General features: G+C 36.7%; 1 protein-coding gene and 1 pseudogene across 1 annotated transcript; both read right to left on the bottom strand.

The window, feature by feature from the left end:
• Positions 1 to 2,067: 2,067 nt before the first annotated feature.
• LOC137741866 (uncharacterized) lies at positions 2,068 to 3,559 on the bottom strand (annotated as a pseudogene).
• An 8,340-nt stretch (positions 3,560 to 11,899) lies between these two features.
• LOC137742490 (protein SRG1-like) lies at positions 11,900 to 16,487 on the bottom strand. The gene is made up of 4 exons (XM_088679204.1): positions 16,119 to 16,487; positions 15,011 to 15,258; positions 13,023 to 13,347; positions 11,900 to 12,325 (listed from the first exon to the last, which is right to left on the bottom strand). Exons 1-4 carry the CDS (start codon positions 16,380 to 16,382, stop codon positions 12,080 to 12,082), a joined length of 1,083 nt encoding a protein of 360 aa, XP_088535330.1. The 5' UTR covers positions 16,383 to 16,487; the 3' UTR covers positions 11,900 to 12,079.
• Positions 16,488 to 19,349: the final 2,862 nt, after the last annotated feature.

The following is a 19,349-nucleotide window of genomic DNA, read 5'->3' as shown; positions in this document are numbered from 1 at the left end:
GAATTTAACGGTTGATATCCAATATGATCAAATCCAATAGTATAAAAAAAGATCTAACGGCCCAACTTTAAATCCAACAGCTAAATTAATTTAAAAAAATGTATTTATCTCAAAATTCACCCCAATTTAATGTTTTTTTTCAACATTTATAGGAATCTAAATATTTATAGGTTAAAATTGTTCATAAAATTAAATTAGGACAGTCTACATAATTTTTTTTTTTTTAAATTTACTTGAAAAAAATTTCGTCTAAACTTATTCTTTAATAATATCAAGCTAAAAAATTTAACCTAGAAGGGTTGGAGCAGAAAAACTATTTTTGGGTTAAAAATTTTAGGTTTTACTTTAAGGATTGGAGATGGTCTTATCCCTCAGTTATTTCTAGTGCTGAAATGTACATGATCAACACAGCAGTAGTCATTTCGATCACCTCCAGCAGCCCTAGGTGGCATGTTGTTCTCTAGAAGCAGCTTTTGGGTTTTTTAGGGTTCAGTTATCCCTAAATCTCAGGTCTCTAGTTGACTTTTTCATGTATATTCCCTTGAATTTGGTAATGTTGTTTTATTGGATTATTACCATCCACTAGGGCTGATTTTAGGGAAAGATTGCATGTAATCTTCCTGCTACTTAAAGTGTTTGCTGTAATCTCAAATTCATAATAGAAAATACACTCAAATCCAAATCTTCCACATGATATCAGAGCAGTGTCCTTCTTAGGCTTGTCATTGATGCCTTTTATTTCATCATTCTTCATTCTCAGCCATCAACATGGCTAAAGAAAATTCAGAAGCTGAGAGCACCATTGCCTCATCGTCTACCAATATCTCTGCGGTTGATATCAACCTTAATCAAAGGTTCAGTTTAGTGTTGTTCAACGAGTTCAATGTCTCCCTTGGTCCAGGGCAATAACATTAACCCTTGGAGGAAGAGCTAAGCTTAGCTTCATCAATAGAGTCATTCAAGCACTGGAGAACACCTCCCCATATTATGCATCATCGATGTGCAATGACCAGTTGGTCATGTCTTCGTTACTTAACTCCACAGAAAGGAAAATCGCCGAAATCTTCAGCTATTTTGAATCTTCACAGCAGCTATTAGACAGGGTGAGAGAAATGTATGACAACCAAAATAACTTAGCCATAGTTTTTTAGCTCAAAAGAGATATTGTTGCCCTTAAACAAGAAATTAAGTAAGTCTTTTGTTCAACATCTCAGTAACCTCACTACGACGTCGATGTGGAACGAGTTGGACGTTTATAGACTTCATACCACTGATATTATTACACTGTTGAAGAGGGCTGAGGAAGGCAAAATCTTCTAATTGTTAGTCGATCAGAGCTCGGAGTATGAAGATTTGTGGAGCCACATCTTGATGAACTTGGAACTTCCATATTTTTCCAGTGTATGTGCCACCATAAAAGGAGAAGAAGTTAAAAGGCTAGTCATGGCTCTTGACACCAAGTCTAGTGTGCGAGAAGCCCAAGCATATGCTTCAAATCACAAGTCACCTGAATCAAGGGTTTACAAGGGAAAATGATCAGACTTGAAATGTATCACTATCTTCGTATTGATCACCTTGGAATTGTCTATACCAAAGATCGATGCTGGATACTTCATCCAAAGTTACAACCTAAGTTCAACAAGGATGAAAAATGACCTTTCAAAGCAGCTCAAACCCACCATACAAAAGCAGTTATAGGGCCAATCTTGCAGCATCTTCCTCAACAAACCATGCATGTGAAGCTCCTAGTGGTGGTTTGTTAGCTTTTACATCAAATCCTATTGCACTGATAAATGATTTTGCTTCCTACCTTCAATGCAAAAATTGGAGGGGTCAAAGTGAAGAAACAGTGGGAACTAGAGCCAAGAACCACACAACTCTCCTTGGGAAGTTCGTTGGGTTTTTGGCAGAAGCATAAGGAATACCACACGAAGATGCTGCATGTATCTTAAATGCTTTTTCAATAGCTCGAAATACAAGTCTTGTGCATGATTGTTGGATATGGGTGCCATCGTTCACATGACAAACCAACCTACAAACTTTCATGATTTTTAAAAAAATGTCATCTCAAGTATTAGTTGTTAATGGTAGATGAGTTTCAGTCATGGGAAAAAGGAAAATTAAGCTGATATCCAACCAAAGTTTCAGTACAAGTAGATGTTCAAGTGATGAAATTTTGGGGGCAATAACTCCCTTATTCCTTCCATCCTTGTACTCAATACAAAGATCCTCATTCAACCCACAACTCACATGAAATGCCAAAGGGCATTTAAACTCAGGGCACTGGATAACACCCAACCCCTTCTCTCGAACTCTCACAAACATAGCACCTCTCCTTCCACTGCATTTTCGGAACCTTGGAGCAATCAATCCCCTCCCAACCTTCAGGATCATTGAAGAACACTTTTCAGTGTTATAGTGAATCCCATATTGATGAGATGAGGAATCTTACATATGCTTACAAGTAGTTGGGCTACTTCCTTGCCAATTAGTTTTATAGTGGAACCTCAACTTTCTTCATAGTATCAGAATAGCCACATGTGAAGCTCAACAGCCACACGTGAGGAATCTTACATATGCTTACAAGTAGTTGGGCTACTTCCTTGCCAATTAGTTTTATAGTGGAACCTCAACTTTCTTCATAGTATCAGAATAGCCACATGTGAAGCTCAACAGCCACACGTGCTTCACGTCACTTGAGTTATGTTGTCCATGTGTTAGGTTTGAAAAGTCGCCACACATGAGGGAACATGTTAAAAATGAATTCTACGTTGATGAGAGGAGTGACCTTGCATGAGCTTATAAATAATTGGGATATTCCTCATATTAGAACCTCAACTTTCTTCATTCAGGACATAAAGCCCGCACACAATGTGTGCTCACCGGCCGTCTCCAGTGGGCTTCATTACCCCACAATTGACAGGGCACAAGCAGCAAGAACAGGACTCAATGGATTGGGAATGCGCGGCAGAAGATGTGCATTTGGCGTAGAACCAATTGCTTTCCAAAATACCTTTTACGAGGAGATTTCCATAGCAGGAGGCATGAACCATCAGATCACACCCGTCACAGAACACAATTGGATCCAATGGATCTCTATATGTGCTCTGACAAATAGCACAAAAACCCTCATCATCTTCTTCATTGCATTCTCCATCCCCTACAATTTCTTGGCTCTTCTCGTCTTGGTCATGGGTAATCTCGATATTTTCATTGCAACAATTTTCAGATTTACCCTCCACTTTCTCCATTTTCTCGATCGCTTCTTCTTCCGACTCCAACCCAAAAGGCAGCTTGTACTCGACATTAAGGACCAATGTTGAAAGGGGCTCTTTGGGGAACAAATCGGGTTGAAACGCCCAAACCCTTTTCTTGGCAGGTAGGGAATAGGTTGAGATGGTAGCGGCGAAGGCAGCAAGGTCAGGGAAAACGAGTTGGTCCCTCGGCGCCTTTCGCTTTATCCTCAAAAGGCACAAGGGGGACAAAGGGCATCATTATACTGCTATTGCATGAGCCTGAATCTCATGAGAGAAGGTAGGCCATGGAATCTCTGATCCATTTGTTGGTCTAGTTTTTGGGCAAAGAAAAATGGGGGAAATGATTTGGTGGGAACATTGATTGAGAGTTTGAGAGACCTTTTGAGGTTTTGATTTGGGATTAGAGATTAGGGATTTGAATTAAAATATTAGACGAACGAACTAGATTTGTTGTGGGAACTTCAAAAGTTACGAGCCTTTGTTTTCATTTGAGTTTTAGCAGCCAATATTTGAATTTGGCGGGGGATTTAAATTTTTGGTTAGGGGAATTTTGGTTCCAAAAGTATTTGGGTGAGAGGTCCGGCTTTGTTGTTGGGCTTGGGCTTTGGGTTACAATTTGAGAGAAGCTTTCTCTCAAAATGTCTTGGAGCTTTTTTGTTTTTTTTGCTTTTTTTGTTTGTTTTTGTTTTGTGTACGACGATAAGCCGAAAATTGAAATCTTTCGATCTGAACTTTGTAGAAGTAAATGAGATCAATTGGCCAAAATTGTGTACTTGCTCCCTTTTTCCCCAATTCAATCTTCCTTTTGGATTGGACTATTGGTAATTTTGCTTGTCCGAGATAGAGGCAATCATATGCAAAATAAAAGAACGGAAATGGTGGACTGGACATAGGATTGAAAAGAAAAACAAAAATGAGTAGTGTATACTTATCACATTTTTTATATCACATTTACATCATCTCTTTAATAAAGGTACGACCTACCAATACATGTCCAACTTATTCACAGACCAGCACTAGAAAGTGCAAATCCAACTGTTCCATAGCTACTACGGACAAAAAGAAATTCCGACAAATATCAGCTCATATGAAAACAGAAAGACTTAAGTTTGTACTGCTTGTCTAAAGATTTTACATGACATTTGTATCTTGCTTCTGTGCTGGCACAGTCTGTCTCCAGAATCCTGCCAAGGCACTACCCAAGATTGAATGACAAACGCTGCAAAACAGCACATGGTCCTGCAGTTAGGGGTTTCCGAAGTGCTGACCGGCTAGAACAATTCCAAGCACCGACTTCTGAAACATAAAATAGCCGATAACAACACTCGCAGACAACTGATAACGCATGCAAATTGACAAGGATTCTTTCAATTATAATGTCTTTCCGTTGCGATGTGCCAATGCCATGCCACCGCGACGCAACAGCCGTGACGCCATACTCAGCTGGGGAAGTTGCAGCATGCACTATCCATGAGCAGCAGAAGCTTTCCCGCTATACAGGCGGTGTGCGTTGAATAATTAGAAGGGTTGGGGGTTGGGTTGATAAGAGGGAAGGTGAGATCAAGGGATCAGAGTGAAAAGGGAAGCTAAAACGAAAGAGTGGGGAGGAGGAGGGGGCTGGTTTGTAGCATGTGGGAGAATACAAATTCAAAAACAAAGAGAGTGGGGGAATTTAGTTAGATGTTTTGGGGTTTGGTGGTGGGATAATAGGATCATTAGTCATATTTGGCAGGATAGAAAGAGAGAAAATTGAAATGAGTCAAACGGTAGAAGAAAGGGAATAGAGAGTGTAGATTTTATAGCTAAGATATATCATTTATGGCTCACTTCCTAATTCGTAAATAGTTTTTGTTCGTAAGTTGGGGCATGACAAGTTTTCACTTTGCTTAAAGCGAAGTAAGCAGCCATTTCTTGGCAAGCAAAACCACAGCTGAAATAACCTTCCACCACCTGCTTAAAGAAAGTTGTCTTTATGTTATTAACACATTTTTCTTCTCTCAACCCATTTTTTCTTATTACAGAACCTCAACTAAGAGATTGGTGTTTGAGAGAAACTTAGTGTAAGTGGTAGTTGCTGGATTTCACAGTTTGGAACATAGTGAATCAAGTAAGTTTCTTTGTCTTGTTTGCTTTGCTTCCATCTTTCTTAAAATCTCTATGCTACATTGTTATTGAGATTTGATTCAGTTTTCAGTCCGTCTGAATCATAGTGTTTATGCCTTCTTTGTGAAGGAGTCTGGACCTCTCATCAGTTGGATAAAGTCATGTAACCACCATTTGAATAAAGCCTTATTGGCTTTACTGATGAGGAATTACAGAAGCTATTTGTATTGTTATTAATTCATTGGATTCTTGTGTCCATTGTATTGCAGCTCTTGAATCCATCCCCTTTGACTATGCATTCGAATAATTTCATTTAAGATAATGTTGCTTACTGAGCTTTGCAACTCACCCTTTTTCCCTTCCGTTTCAGCATTGGGTGAGAACTTGACACATGTTTTGGTGTATATTTGAAGAGCTGTACAAGATTTTTGTTCATTTTAGAAAACATTAGATGTTTTGTAGCTATTTTGACAACATTATGTACATTAGATGTTTTCTACCTTTATTCTGGATTTTCGAACCTTTGTAATTTCATTTTCAGGTTATTTGCAGGAAATGGTAATAAATTGTTTATTTCAGTTTGGGAGAACGGGAAGTATTACATTTTGCTCTTAAAAGTAAAATGAAGTGTCACTTGCTCGAATTTAGTTCGTTGCATGACATGTGTTGAGGTGAGAGTATTAGTGTAATCCATTAAAGCATATTCCTTGTGTGAGGTGATTTAGTTTGGGTCAAATCCGTTGCGTGACATGTGGTGAGGTGATAGTACTGGTGTAATCCATTAGGTACTGTTTGGTACGTGGGATCGGACAGAACGAAACACAGTGGGATGGGACGCACTCGTCTCACGTTTGGTGTGCCAATTTGCTTGGGATGCGATGTCCCGTGAAACGAATTTTAGTCAATTTTTTGTGCCACGCTCCCCCCCCTCGGAACGACTTGTTCAAGCACATGAAACACAAAATTATAACTTTTGGACAATAATACCCCTCCTTTTTTCATTAATTTCACTATCTACCCTCTCTCTCCCGTAGCCTCCTCTCTTTACCTTCCCTTTCGCTTATAGCCTCCTCCTCCTCCACCACAAATCTAGCAACCCAAGCTAACCCAAACCCAGTAAACCCATCCGAACCCAACCCCACCTCTCTCCTGATGCCTCTCTAGTCCCTGCTAGTCCCACGACTAGACCGTTGCCCTCCACCGCAAAAACCTCAAGACCACCCACTAGCAGGACGTGGTTGATGCAGAGGGATGGGACGGCGAGGATTAGGTGGAAGATGTGAGGGATGACGTTGAACTCGTCAATGGTGGCTCAGGTGAGGTCGAACTCGTCAGAGTGGATGGGTACTGAAGATCAACACCAGCCCAATTGGTGTTTGGATTCTAGAAAAGTCTAGCAAATACAAGTAGCAAGCTTGGAAGGTAGAAGCTTCTAGAAGACTTTGTCCAGCTGCAAATGAACTAGACCATTCTAGTTCAAATTTGCATGTTAAAGTCGGTGGGCATGCATAATAAGCTAGATAATTCTAGCAAGTTGTAATATTATATGGCTATTAGCCGGTGGCATGCATGATTAGTAGCTAGAATGATCTAGCAATGTCCAAAGTCGGCAAACATGCCCTATAAATATGGGTGTGGTGCTATGTAACCAACCAAGCAAGCTTGTAAGCAAGCAAGCAAGTGAGAGTGAGAAGAAAGAATAGTCTTGTAAGAGTGTGAGTGCTCTAGAGTTTGTCTCTAGAAAGTGAGTGAGTGTCATAGCTTCTCAAGAGTGTCTTTGATAGTTTGTGTTGTAATATTTTGTTTGTGTAATACAAGTAATTTGTTTACTTGTATTGTCTCTCCAACACTTGTGCTAGAGTTGTGTACTCTAAGTTTTTCACCCCAACAGGTACGATTGTCACTTAATCCTTCGTTCCATTCTGACCTGAGCGTACACCAAACGTAGCATGAAACATCTGTTCCATCCCGTTCCGTCCTATTCCATCCCATCTACATACCAAACAGTACCGTAGAGCATATTACTTTGTGGTGTAAATGATTTGGTCATAGAGTTTAAAACCTTCAATTGGATAGAGACGTGGAATTACTGATGGTAAGTGCTATAAACTGATGGACTATGTAAGGATTTCATGTCCCTTTAAAATTTGGGATGTTTAAGCAATAAATTAATTGTGATGCACTCACTGTTAAAGTGTTCAACTACGAGTTTGTCAAATAAAATAAGCATCATATCCAAGAAAAGAAAAAGAAAATATAACTATAGTTTGTCGAATTTTTTTTTGAGAGACCGCATTTTTTAACTATTAGTGTATCATTTAATGTGGTAAGTGATGTGTACATGTTATGCCTATTAATTAACTAGTAAATATACCCACGCGCTACTGCAGCATCAAAAATTATATTTAAGATTATGCAAATTCATTCACTTTATAATCAAGCAATGTTTGAGTCAAGAATTGAGGATTACAAATGCTTAAAAAAAAAAAAATTGAATGAAAATTTAACTTGACAAAGAGACCTCCATGATCTAGTTCAATTCATCATTCAAGACTTGGTCAAATTGTGATTCACTCAATCTATCCCTAAACAAAAGAAAACCAAACCAAGTTCAGCAAGAATTATGCATGATTTTTGTGAAACTATATAATGAATGATACTACATTGTTAAACAAACATGGACTGGAACTGATTTTAAAATTCATTTGAAAGGAAAATGGTAAATACAATTCGCTTGAGATGCTAACTTTTCAAGATATGACACTAACAAAAATTGCATATATGGATGAAACACATATTAACGCTTACACTTAATCATAGATAACTATAACAAAATTTTATTTTACTTTGCACAATGTTGCAGGAAATTGCCTAAATAGGCAATGAACAATAGCACAGGGAGCGTGCACTTGTGGATCCATAATTATATGTCAGAATGATTGATGTAGAGTATCAAGGATATTAATATACAGTACTACACCTCAAGAAAATTTTCTGGCTTTTTTTTTTTAAGTACAAATAAAGACACGCAATACTTCATTGATGACGATGGAGGGCATAATCAAAATGAATTTTATAAATCTTTATGTGTGACATTACGCTCTTGATTAATACTACACCTGAAAATTGTTTTATGATTCGGTTTACTGCTCTTTGAAGTACAATAAGTGTAGCAACAATTCCCTAAAAAGAGTGTATATGTTAAAGAATTGATTGAAATAATTATAACAGAAGTAAGTTAAAGATTAGATAATGGAAAATTGGATGCAAAAAATATATCAGCGGCGAAGTAAATGTAAGTGGTGCGAGGCTATCCTGATTATGCCCTGATCATCTTAAACCGACACAGGAGGATTTGGAGGTGATGGAGTAGTATCTAAAAGGGTTCATCAGTATGAGTATAGGATTACTAGGTATTTCATCTTTGCTTACATTGCAGCTCTAGGAGGCTCTATATTTGGCTGTGATCTTGGTGTTTCAGGTCATTTTTCTTCCAGGTTTATCATTCAAACTTTGAAAGAAATTAGATTTATTTTCCCAGGCACCCCTTCCTCTTGCAAGCATAGGGGGCATAGGCTGACGTTCTGAATTCAATGACTACTATGTGATATGAAAATCTAGGAATAAAAAGTTTGGAAGCCAAGATGCAATAGGTATGTTGACAATATCCAAAGGTTGTTAGAGTTGTTACCAAAATTAGTTAGTTAAATAGCTTAGGCTGCAAGTTAGTCATGATGGCTATATAAACTGTATTCTCATAGTTGTAAAAATTAATTCAGTATCAATTTAATCAATTACTTTCTCTCTCTCTCTCTCTTATTCTCTTTCTGCATTTCTGTGCTTCTCTACACTACTGTTAATATGGTATCAGAGCCACCAAGGCTCACGCTATGGATCTTGGTGGTCGATTCCTCTTCTATCTTTCTTCACTACTTTCTTTCGTCTCCGCGTATTTCCTTATTCGTAATACAAGAGCTCTTTCTTCCTTTCTTTCTATGTAAACTTCTGAGATTTCGCATAGGTTTTCTTTGATTTCATCTGGGTTTCACTGCAAATTTTGCTTCCCATCCAACTCCGCCGCCGGGGTCTTCCGCTTTGGTCTTCCGCTTCAGTCACGGCTCGATGCTCTTGTACTAGTTATAGAAATTCGTCATATCCACCACCAGGTCCTTGATCACAAACATGTGCGGCAGCGGCGTGATCATCGAGGTGCCTACCTCCGACGGCGCTATCTTCGTCAGGCAGGCCAGGGCGTTGCAGCCATCGATGTTCATGGCGCAGGAGCCGCATATCCCTTCCCAGCAAGATCGCCGGAAGGTGAGAGTGGGGTCCATCTCGTTCTTGATCTTGATGAGGGCGTCGAGTACCATGGGCCCGCACTCCTTGAGGTCGATCTCGTACTCCTTGAGCTCCGGCTTCCCAAAATCTCAACTTCCTCTCTTCTTACTTTCCCATCAGATCTACATTTTCTCGGGAAACAAACACCTCGAGCCGACGCCGCCTCCTCTGTCAACAATGTCGAGGTTCATCGAACTCCTCTCGCCTCTGCTTCTTGCTTTTCTCCTAGTCCAATTCAGCACTGCCGTCTCTTCTTCCTCTCCGCCAGAGCCCTCCCCGACTCCATCACCGCAACCCGGCGCCGATGCACCTTCACCGCCATCTCCATCCCCGATTTCCCTCCCTTCATCTCCGTCGAAAGCTCCGGCTTCTTCGGGTTGTCCGGGTTTCCACCTGCTGGGCCTGGGCCTCCGACTCCATAGCCCGGACGCAGACGTAACGAAACGACGTCGCCATCGATCCCGACGACGCTGCAGAAGCTATGACCCTCCGTATCAACCCCGTCGCCATTTTTGCGTCTCCGGGCTTCAACAACTGCGATCAGAGAGGGAGAGAAAAGGATAAGGAAGTGTCTGCAAGTGATTCGGAGTAAGGACAGTGTGTTATGGGTTTCAAGGTTCAAGTTCTCAGGTTTTGTCTTAGATTACTAATTTTCTTTCCAGCATATCAACTGTTTGTGATAACATCTCAATGAGAATTTTCTTGGGAATTTTGGTAGTGTCAAGGCCGATAGCCGTATACTTCAGATTTGTTCAGATTTGTGCACTCGAAAAAGGCCGATTGCCAAGAGTGTGTTGAATGCATTTTGTTTCCTCCATAAGGCCGATAGCCGGAGTGAAAAGTTCTGTCTCAGATATTGTGTGTTATTCCTTAAAGGCCGATAGCCGGAGTAACGTTCTTGAAAAATTTTGTTTGTTGTTATTGTGTGCAACTCCATTAAGGCTGATTGCCGGAATGCAGTTCTTGTTCCCTTTCTTCATTGAAGGTCGATTGCCGAAGAAGGTTGTGTTTCTTGATTTCTGTGATTGTAAGAAGTTGATTGCTGGATAGTCTGCTTCAATCTCAAACTGGGCAATCCTAGTTGAGATTGAGGGGGGATGTTGACAATATCCAAAGGTTGTTAGAGTTGTTACCAAAATTAGTTAGTTAAATAGCTTAGGCTGCAAGTTAGTCATGATGGCTATATAAACTGTATTCTCATAGTTGTAAAAATTAATTCAGTATCAATGTAATCAATTACTTTCTCTCTCTCTCTCTTATTCTCTTTCTGCATTTCTGTGCTTCTCTACACTACTGTTAATAAGGTAAACTAAAATTGACAGCCGCAAAAGGATGGAAACGGAAACCACTTGCTAGCATCCAACTAAACTTGACACTTCTACATGCACCCACAAAATTTCATCATTCAAATGATATTGCTTTAAACCAAAGTATGGAAAAAAGAGTGAAAACTTGATTTTGATTATATGGTTAACAATCCAAGGGTTAAATTAGCACAAATTCATATACTATGAAGCTAAAATACCCGTTGACCACAAAAAAATTCATGCAAAGTTTGATCCTTTAAGCATGAATATTAAAAACCAAAACCCAAACTTAAAAGCCAATAATTAAATTAACAAATTAATTTTTTTTTTTAAAAACCCCCAAATGTCACCTGCTCCGGGATTCTGAAATCAGACTCTTGAAATTGGAGCACTCGTACTTCAATTCGTCTTCGGTGCTCCAAAGCCATTTTTGGGTTTTTTTTTTTTTGGAGAGAAAGAGAGTTGAATGAGAGAAGGATTTCATAGAGAGAGAGAGAGTTGAATGAGTGATGCAGGTTGTGCTTCCTGGAAGCAATTAGAGTTTATGCATCCTTTTCTCTTTCCACGATGACCGACAAGTGCATAACCTTTTCCGTAGTTGGGTTCAAAAAACGAAGAACAGACCAAAAGAAAGGCTCCACCGATGATGGGCACCTGGATAGCAAGGGCAAATCCGGCACATCACTGTGGAAAAAATAAGCAGCAAAACGGCAAAGCAAAGAAAAACCAGGGGCATCTCTGTCCGGACACTGGTGATGAACAATGCTCGGGGGGAAAACCGAGTTTTAACATATATGATTTATCTTATTAGATATTGGTTATATGCATAACTTGTCACATAAGATGATACACTAATATGATACAAAAATATAATTTCCCTAGCATTACTCCAGATTTGTCTCATGATAACAACCAGAGAATGGTGTCCAAACTTATTATTAGATGATAATTTATGACAATTAAGATATCATTTGGGCAATATTAATTTTACAACATACACCTTTTTATTCTCTTCAGAAATTTACATAAACCTTTTTATTCTCCTCAGAGATATCTCTCTACTGCTTAACATCATTACTTAATCCTCAATTCGTGAAGAAAAGACTTCCCATGAAGCTTACGATCAAAAAATGCTTTGAAATATTCTTCAACACTCAGCCTTTTAAATGCTGCAGGTGTTTGCTCAGTGATCAAACTAGAGGCCGGGCCGATTTCACCATCAACTCTGGGGTTGTAAAATGTGGCGATTGAGAGCCTTTCTTTTTCAGAGTTCACAGTTGCACGATGTTCAATGCTACGATACGTCCCATTTGTTATAACCTGCCATGCATATATTTAAACTGTAAAAGTAAAAGGTAATTGCTGCAATAGGTATAATTATTAAGGATCAAAAGTTTGAAATAATTGTTCAACACATCTCTCACAAAATATAGGACGCACTCACGCAGTAAAAAGGTTATTGAAGATTAAGCTATGTGTGAAAGATTTACATGCTTAATAATATAGTCAGTAAACATGGCATGGATAACACTACATTCTTTTTTTTTTTTTGGTAACAAATTGTTTAGAGCGAGGGGAGGCAACCCGTTGCTGGTCCAAGGTATACCACATGCCTATTTGAGGACTTACAGAGAGGGGCCTTAGCCTTTTTTTTTTGTTTTTACAAATCGCTCACCGAGAGGGATTGCTAGCAGCGAGACTCGAATTTAAGCCTTGGTCTAGCAAAAAGAACAATCCTTACCAACTCAACTAACTCTTGTTCGCAACACTACACTCTTTATATACACTTACCAGAGTGAAAATTGGTACCGAGTAATGTTGGAGTAAAATTCCTTTTTACCAAATGATTTTCTACGTTACGGTGTAGATTAATTTTGAATTTGAACTATATGTAGTTAAAAAAGAATTGATCACCTGATGGTCAATGGTATGAAAATGACAGTTGGATAACATTTTCATCTACGTATCGAGCAAGATAATATTCAAAAGGTTAAAAGTTATCAGTGAAAATCATTACCTCTAGAACGTCTCCAATATTCACAATAAAGGCATCTGGTAGTGGCTTCACAGGAACCCAAATCCCATCTTTCTTTACTTGGAGGCCATCCATTTCATTGACTTGTAGGAGGATGGTGAGAGCTCCACCATCAGAGTGAGGGGTCAGACCGAGGACTTTCCCCGGCTGAGGACACGGAGGGTAATAGTTCACCCTCACCGCTTGCAATGCACCTTCGAATATGTTGGTCGCTTCATTGGTTTCCATCTGCAAAGCTTTTTCCATTTGTGATAGGATAGTCATGGCTAGGTTTTTCAGTTCCAATGAGTAAGTTTCTAAAGTCTCTCTGCATTATAAAAATATAGGTGAATTATTTGTACATATATCTTACAATGATAAATTGTGCCTAAAATATGTTACAATATATGCAAAATAATTTACGTACAAAATAAAGCAATAGTGTTTGATTCAAAATTAATTTACTTATTAATTGTACATAAAAATAATTTACCTATAGTTTAAATAAAAATAAAAATTAATTATTTAACAATACATATTATAGTTTTTTTTTTTGTCAAAAAATAGATTTTTAAGAAATCACCGATGAGACTTGAACCCAAACAGTTATATGTAAGGGTCCAATTCCTTTTCACCATTGTGGTAAAGGGCCAATTGCGTATTACTATTGCTCAATATATTTAATAATACATTTAAATAATTTACCTATAAAAATAAGTTATTTGCTCATCATCAATTTGTAAATAGGTAAACTAATTGGTAGAATATTTTTGTACGTATTTGTAGCACTACTATTTATGTGCAAATAATTTATAGCTAAACTACCTATTAATAAAACTTTTTTTGTCAACCATAAGATGATGAAAAAACTATTTAGTCTTCTATTACACAAAAAAAAAAAAAATTGATGGGCAATAATGTAATTTCACAGGTCCAAATTTTGGTCCTTTTTATGAGGTAAATTGTTTCAAATCTTTTGAATCTATACACATAGGTACGCTGCATAATTCCTAAAATAGAAAATTAGATTTTAATCCTTAAATAAGATGAAATTTAAAAAAAAAATGTCTTATAGAAGATTAAAAATTGATTTTAGTCCCTAGACTCTATTTAATGCCATCATATGTATTAAATGTCTCTCTTTTTTCTTTATAATTTTATGGTGTTCATAAATTAAATTGTATGAAATTATTATAAATTTTAATTCTCATTATGGTAAGTATCTTTTATAAGAAAATATTTTCGTAGAGATTTTCCGATACACTTATGTTTTTCCATATTTTTTTTCTGCACCACTAATTCATTACAATATATTTAGGAACTAACATTTCGTTACACTAAGTTAGTATAATATGTTTAGGTACGGTCATGGTAGACTAGTTTATTATAATATATTTAGGTACTGACATTTCCGTACACTAGTTTACTATCATATATTTAGGTACGGAATTTTTTGGTACACTTATGTTTTTGCATATTTTCTTATGTGCCACATATTTAGGTACAGATATTTCGGTACACTAATTTAGTAAAATATATTATGATACGGACGTTTAGATATACTAATTAGAGGAAGTAAAATAAAATTAATGAATTAAAATATGTATAATAATAAATTTTAATTTTAATGTAATATCTATTAAATAGTAAACAAAAATATAATAAGAATTTGAATTTGAATTAAGTACACATTAGAGGACTAAAATCGATATCCAATCTAACACAAGGTTTTTATTGAATTTTAATCTTATTCAAGGTTTTTATCAATAATATTATTAGACACATAAAAATGATTTCATTTGTAACACGTATTAATAGAAGTAAGTATGTTACACTCGCTTATATCAATACTCTAACTAGAGATTGTAAGTAATAATTTTTTTTTTTTTTTCCCTTTACTAAATAACATTACTCTTCGATAAATTCGTGCATTCACATTCATATTGCACAAAATCATAGACAAACATATTTATTTGGAATCATGAGAGGACCTGAAAGGAGAAGGGAGTTTTGGGAGTAAGCGAGGCTTCCTCAGTTGGACAGGAAGGGTGGTCAAGAAGAAAGTGTCAGCCCAATCGAGTTTTTGGTCTTCAGAAACTACAAAGGATTGTCCAAAACCTTCAATGTCTCCTGGCTGTTGCGAAAAAATTTTCTTCTCTTCCATGGGTAGGTTGAAGAACTCTTGAGTTTCTGTCTTCATTTTCTCCACCAAGGAAGAGCTCACACCATGGTTTACCAGCTGTAAAAATATATAGAGTGAATATTATGGCCAAAAAACCTACGAAATAGCAAATTCTAAAATTTAGTATGCAGGCAAGGTGAAAAAAACATAGGTTAGGCCTAGAAAGTAGCCAAGTTAACCAAGGAAAAGAAGAACAAAAAACTAAAATATATTTTGGAGCAACCTATTAACGAAATTTTTTTGCAGCAACCTAATTTATAGCTTAATGCCTAGGCTTCCACATCATGGTATCTGTTTGCACCATACTTCACCCGAGCAGGGGTCTCACATGTAAAGTCCAACAGCCATATGTACTTCACATTATCCAAGTTGTGTTGTCCATGTGTTAGGCTTGAAAACTCACCACACGTGAGTAAGGGTGTTGACAGTATGAATCCCCAATTGGAGAGAAAAGATTTTACATGTTTTTATATTAGTTGAGCTACACTTCATATTACCACTTGATTTTGTTATGAAACCTCAATATTTTTCAGATCAGCCCATTCGATTGATACCTAAAATGGTTTTATCCGTAAAAACGGTCCTTAAATAACCAAACGGTCGAAGCCATGAATTTCCAAATGGGTGGGCTGGCTATTTTTAAGTTTGACTCACTTGTTGCTAACATGAATTTCAATCAACGACAAATCAAGGGAAAGTTTGATATAGAAGTGGACTACTAATTAAGCTTAACTTGAGGTGAAATATATATATAATTACATGATTACATAGTTATGTACTGCTTTTCATATCGCCAACGAAGACTAGATGATACTAGACTAAATGATCATCGACAAATTCCTCGAACTCGTGGGCAAAAAACAATCAGAACTATTTGATGAAAGATTTAGGTGGAAAAGGCTAGGTTATTTAATTACCTGAAAGAAACCCCACTCTTGGCAAGCAAAATGGAGCCTGGCTAGTTCAGCTTCAGAAATGGTTGATTCTTGTGAAAGCAATTTTTGCATGTCAATGGATGGTATTTGATGAGCATGATGATCAGAACTGATTATCTCTTGATGATGAGGCTGTATGTATCTGGGTGGGATTGTGAGTATTGGCTTCTTTAATAATTCTTGAACACTAGGAACAAGAAGAGAACCACCGTACAAGCTCTTCCCGGCAAATGCCTTTTGTTCCATACTTAGCTTTTGTGTACGCTGTAAGTAATGGGTGTTTTAGATAGGCTCTGGTAATGGTATATGTACTAACGGTGTAGAATACTATGTGTGGGTGTGTGTGTGTGTGTGTGTGTGTGTGTGTATGTATGTATATTTTGTTCCTCTCTCTTGTTCTTGCCGTTGGTGCTACGATATGGACCTGTCACCAACCTACCTTTGAATCTCGATCTGATTAGAATAGTCTCTCTCTCTCTCTCTCTCTCTTCAGAAAGGACACGTGGTTCCTTAATGGTCGTGTATTATTCTTATCTATTTGTATAAACAAGATATCAATTAAGTTCAATTACATAAATGATGAGTTAGAGCATCTACAACAGACTTGCTAAATGAGCTTCTAGCTAAAGTTTAGAATGGATTTGAAAATGTTCATTTCTAATCACACTTTCTATCCACTTCTTGGGATAAAGATTTTTCTATGAGCACTAAATCTAAGGAGTGAGAAAGGAGAACCTAGCATTAATCATTAATATTTAATAATATTTTAAATAAAAACTCTCTGCATATTAGTCCACAATTATAACTTCCTAACTTAGAATCACTTAGTACACGGTCTAGTGATATTTCTCTTTACTTGTAAGTGAGAGGTTTTAGGTTCAATTCTTGCCAAAAACGAGTTTGAACCACATTATTGATAGCCTATAATGAGGTTAAACCTACAATTTTCTCCTTAGTATAGATAATATCGTTTGTTCAAAAAAAAAATTCCTAAATTAGAGAATATAATTGGAGAAGAAATTTTTTAGGGATCTCTTAAAATAATTTACAAGTCTTTTTAGCTGCAATCTAACTAAAAAATATTTTGTTATATTTGGAAAAGAATCCTCACCGAATCCTTTTCCTGAGGGTCTTAGGGATCTCGTGATCGGGACCGTGCATTGTACATCTTGCAGTGAAAAATCATTTTAAAATTTAAAATTAAATATAAATAATACCTAATAAAAACTGACCACATGATGCACGGTCCCGATCACGAGATTATGAGAATCCCTAGAATCCCAAGGAAAAGGATCCGGCGTTATATTTGACTTCATAAGATAAAACATATCACTAGAGATGACACGTATCAATGTCTAGAAAAAATTAAAAAAGGATGAACTGTGCGTAGTTGCTTTATTCGTACTTTACAATACAGGCCCTTTAAGAGAAGGGATTTTCAATTTTTCTAAAAATTGGAGATTAGTTGTAGAACCCACTCTATATCGAATTTCAATGATCCGAACCATCTATTTTGTAAGTCTAGATTCATAGATCATTCTTGCAAAAATTCAATTCAATCTGAAACCCTTTGCCTATTTAATTATCACAAAGGAGTTTCAATGTTTCTTAGAGAATAAAATGTTCATCAATTTCTTTGAAATTAATTAGATGCCTCAAATATTTCCGATTTGACTAATATTTTGTAAGGATGATCTATGAAATGCACCTTTGAAAAATGACAAAACGTTAAAGTTCAATATGATGTGGTCCCCACAACTACTTTCTATTTTTTAAGGAAAAAAAATTGGAGATTCCTTTCCTTAAAAACCTATATTTACAATATAACTAAGATCTTGTAGAGGATAAAATAACATTAGTTTGCAACTCTTTTTTCCCAACTCACTGTAAAGATCTTGTAGAGGATAGAATCATTGAAGCATTATTAATCTTCTACGCATATAAAGGGAGAATGCAAAGGATAAAGTTTTCATAATATTTAAATTACTCTTCTTCTATTTGGATATCAAAAAAAAAAAAAATCCACGTAGTAGGACCATAGATGGTTACGTTCATTATTTTTTAAAATATATTTTAATAAAAAAATAATATTTAAAATAAGTAAACTTAATGAATAATAAAAAAAGTCACACAATAAAAAGATAATTTCTAAACTCATAATTATGATACAAGCAATATGTCTAATATATAAGGAAAAGTCTTGTTCAAATCTAATATCGGAGGCCCATTAGGTCGCCCCATGGCGATTTCTATTGTCAATTAAGGGGACTTTTCTGAGTTCATCGTCATCTTTGTAGAAAAGTCTAGTGGGTATTGAATGCCCACATAGAAACTGCAGACATTGGGTGGATTTTCAATGCCCGTGCAGTTAATCTTGACTTGGGAGATAAAGGAAGTTATATTGTCAAAGATGTATGCTTGGAGTTGCTCTATAAATAGAGCACTCCGTATGCTTTGAATTGTGAGCAGAAAAAGAAGAGAGGAAGAGAAGAGGAGAGAATACATAGAGTTATCTTTGTACTCCTGTTATTCCAAATTATAATAAAAGCATCACTGCTGCCCGAGGACGTACTCCAGTCACACTGACTGTAGAGGAACCTCGTAAATTTTGTGTCTTATTTTATTTATTCCATTATACACACATCGTCGATTTTACAACAATCTTCAAATTATAGTTGTGTGGATAAGAATTCTAGAGAGGTTGACTACGCAATATCACGGCGACGGTCTATATTTCTTGTTTAAATTAAAGAAATTTAGCTTGGCTTCAGAAGCAATACTGCTCATGAACTGTGACAGGTTTGTCCAGCATGCATTGACATTGAAATGGCTTGGATCAATAATGTAATGCTGAATTAAGATGTCATGCAACTATAAACTTATTTCGTGTAAGTTGATCTTCTTCTACTAATCAGTATTGGCTCCTTTTCTTTTTGTTATGTTTTAGTATCAAAACACCCAAGAGACATACATGGGGGGCTCTTTGCACTCGAGTTACATGAGCAATTTTGCTGGACCTGAATGAAAAAAGTTGAAGTTTCATCATAAAATAAATTGACAATAAAGGGTTAGGTAAACTTCCGATGGGAAACACTTCATCACACTTTTCTCATGTGTAATGAATTTTCAAATCTAACACGTGAATCAAGCTGCTTTGATACTCTAATTGAAATTCCAGCATAAATCAATTAGCAATATGACAAATTAACTAAC

The sequence above is a fragment of the Pyrus communis genome, chromosome 11 (assembly GCF_041283825.1).
Source record: "Pyrus communis isolate YQ-2024b chromosome 11, ASM4128382v1, whole genome shotgun sequence".
Classification (NCBI taxonomy): domain Eukaryota; kingdom Viridiplantae; phylum Streptophyta; class Magnoliopsida; order Rosales; family Rosaceae; genus Pyrus; species Pyrus communis.
The sequence above is the reverse complement of the archived record's forward strand: the minus strand, read 5'-3'. Positions and strand labels throughout refer to the sequence as shown.

Bases quoted from the DNA above. Each gene is read 5' to 3' on its own strand.
- LOC137742490 (XM_088679204.1), bottom strand. From the start codon at position 16,382: ATGGAACAAAAGGCATTTGCCGGGAAGAGCTTGTACGGTGGTTCTCTT. The intron at 15,259-16,118 runs GTAATTAAATAA...ATATTTTTACAG, and splicing joins AAGAGTGGGGTTTCTTTCAG to CTGGTAAACCATGGTGTGAG. The intron at 13,348-15,010 runs GTCCTCTCATGA...TTTATAATGCAG, and splicing joins AAACTCCCTTCTCCTTTCAG to AGAGACTTTAGAAACTTACT.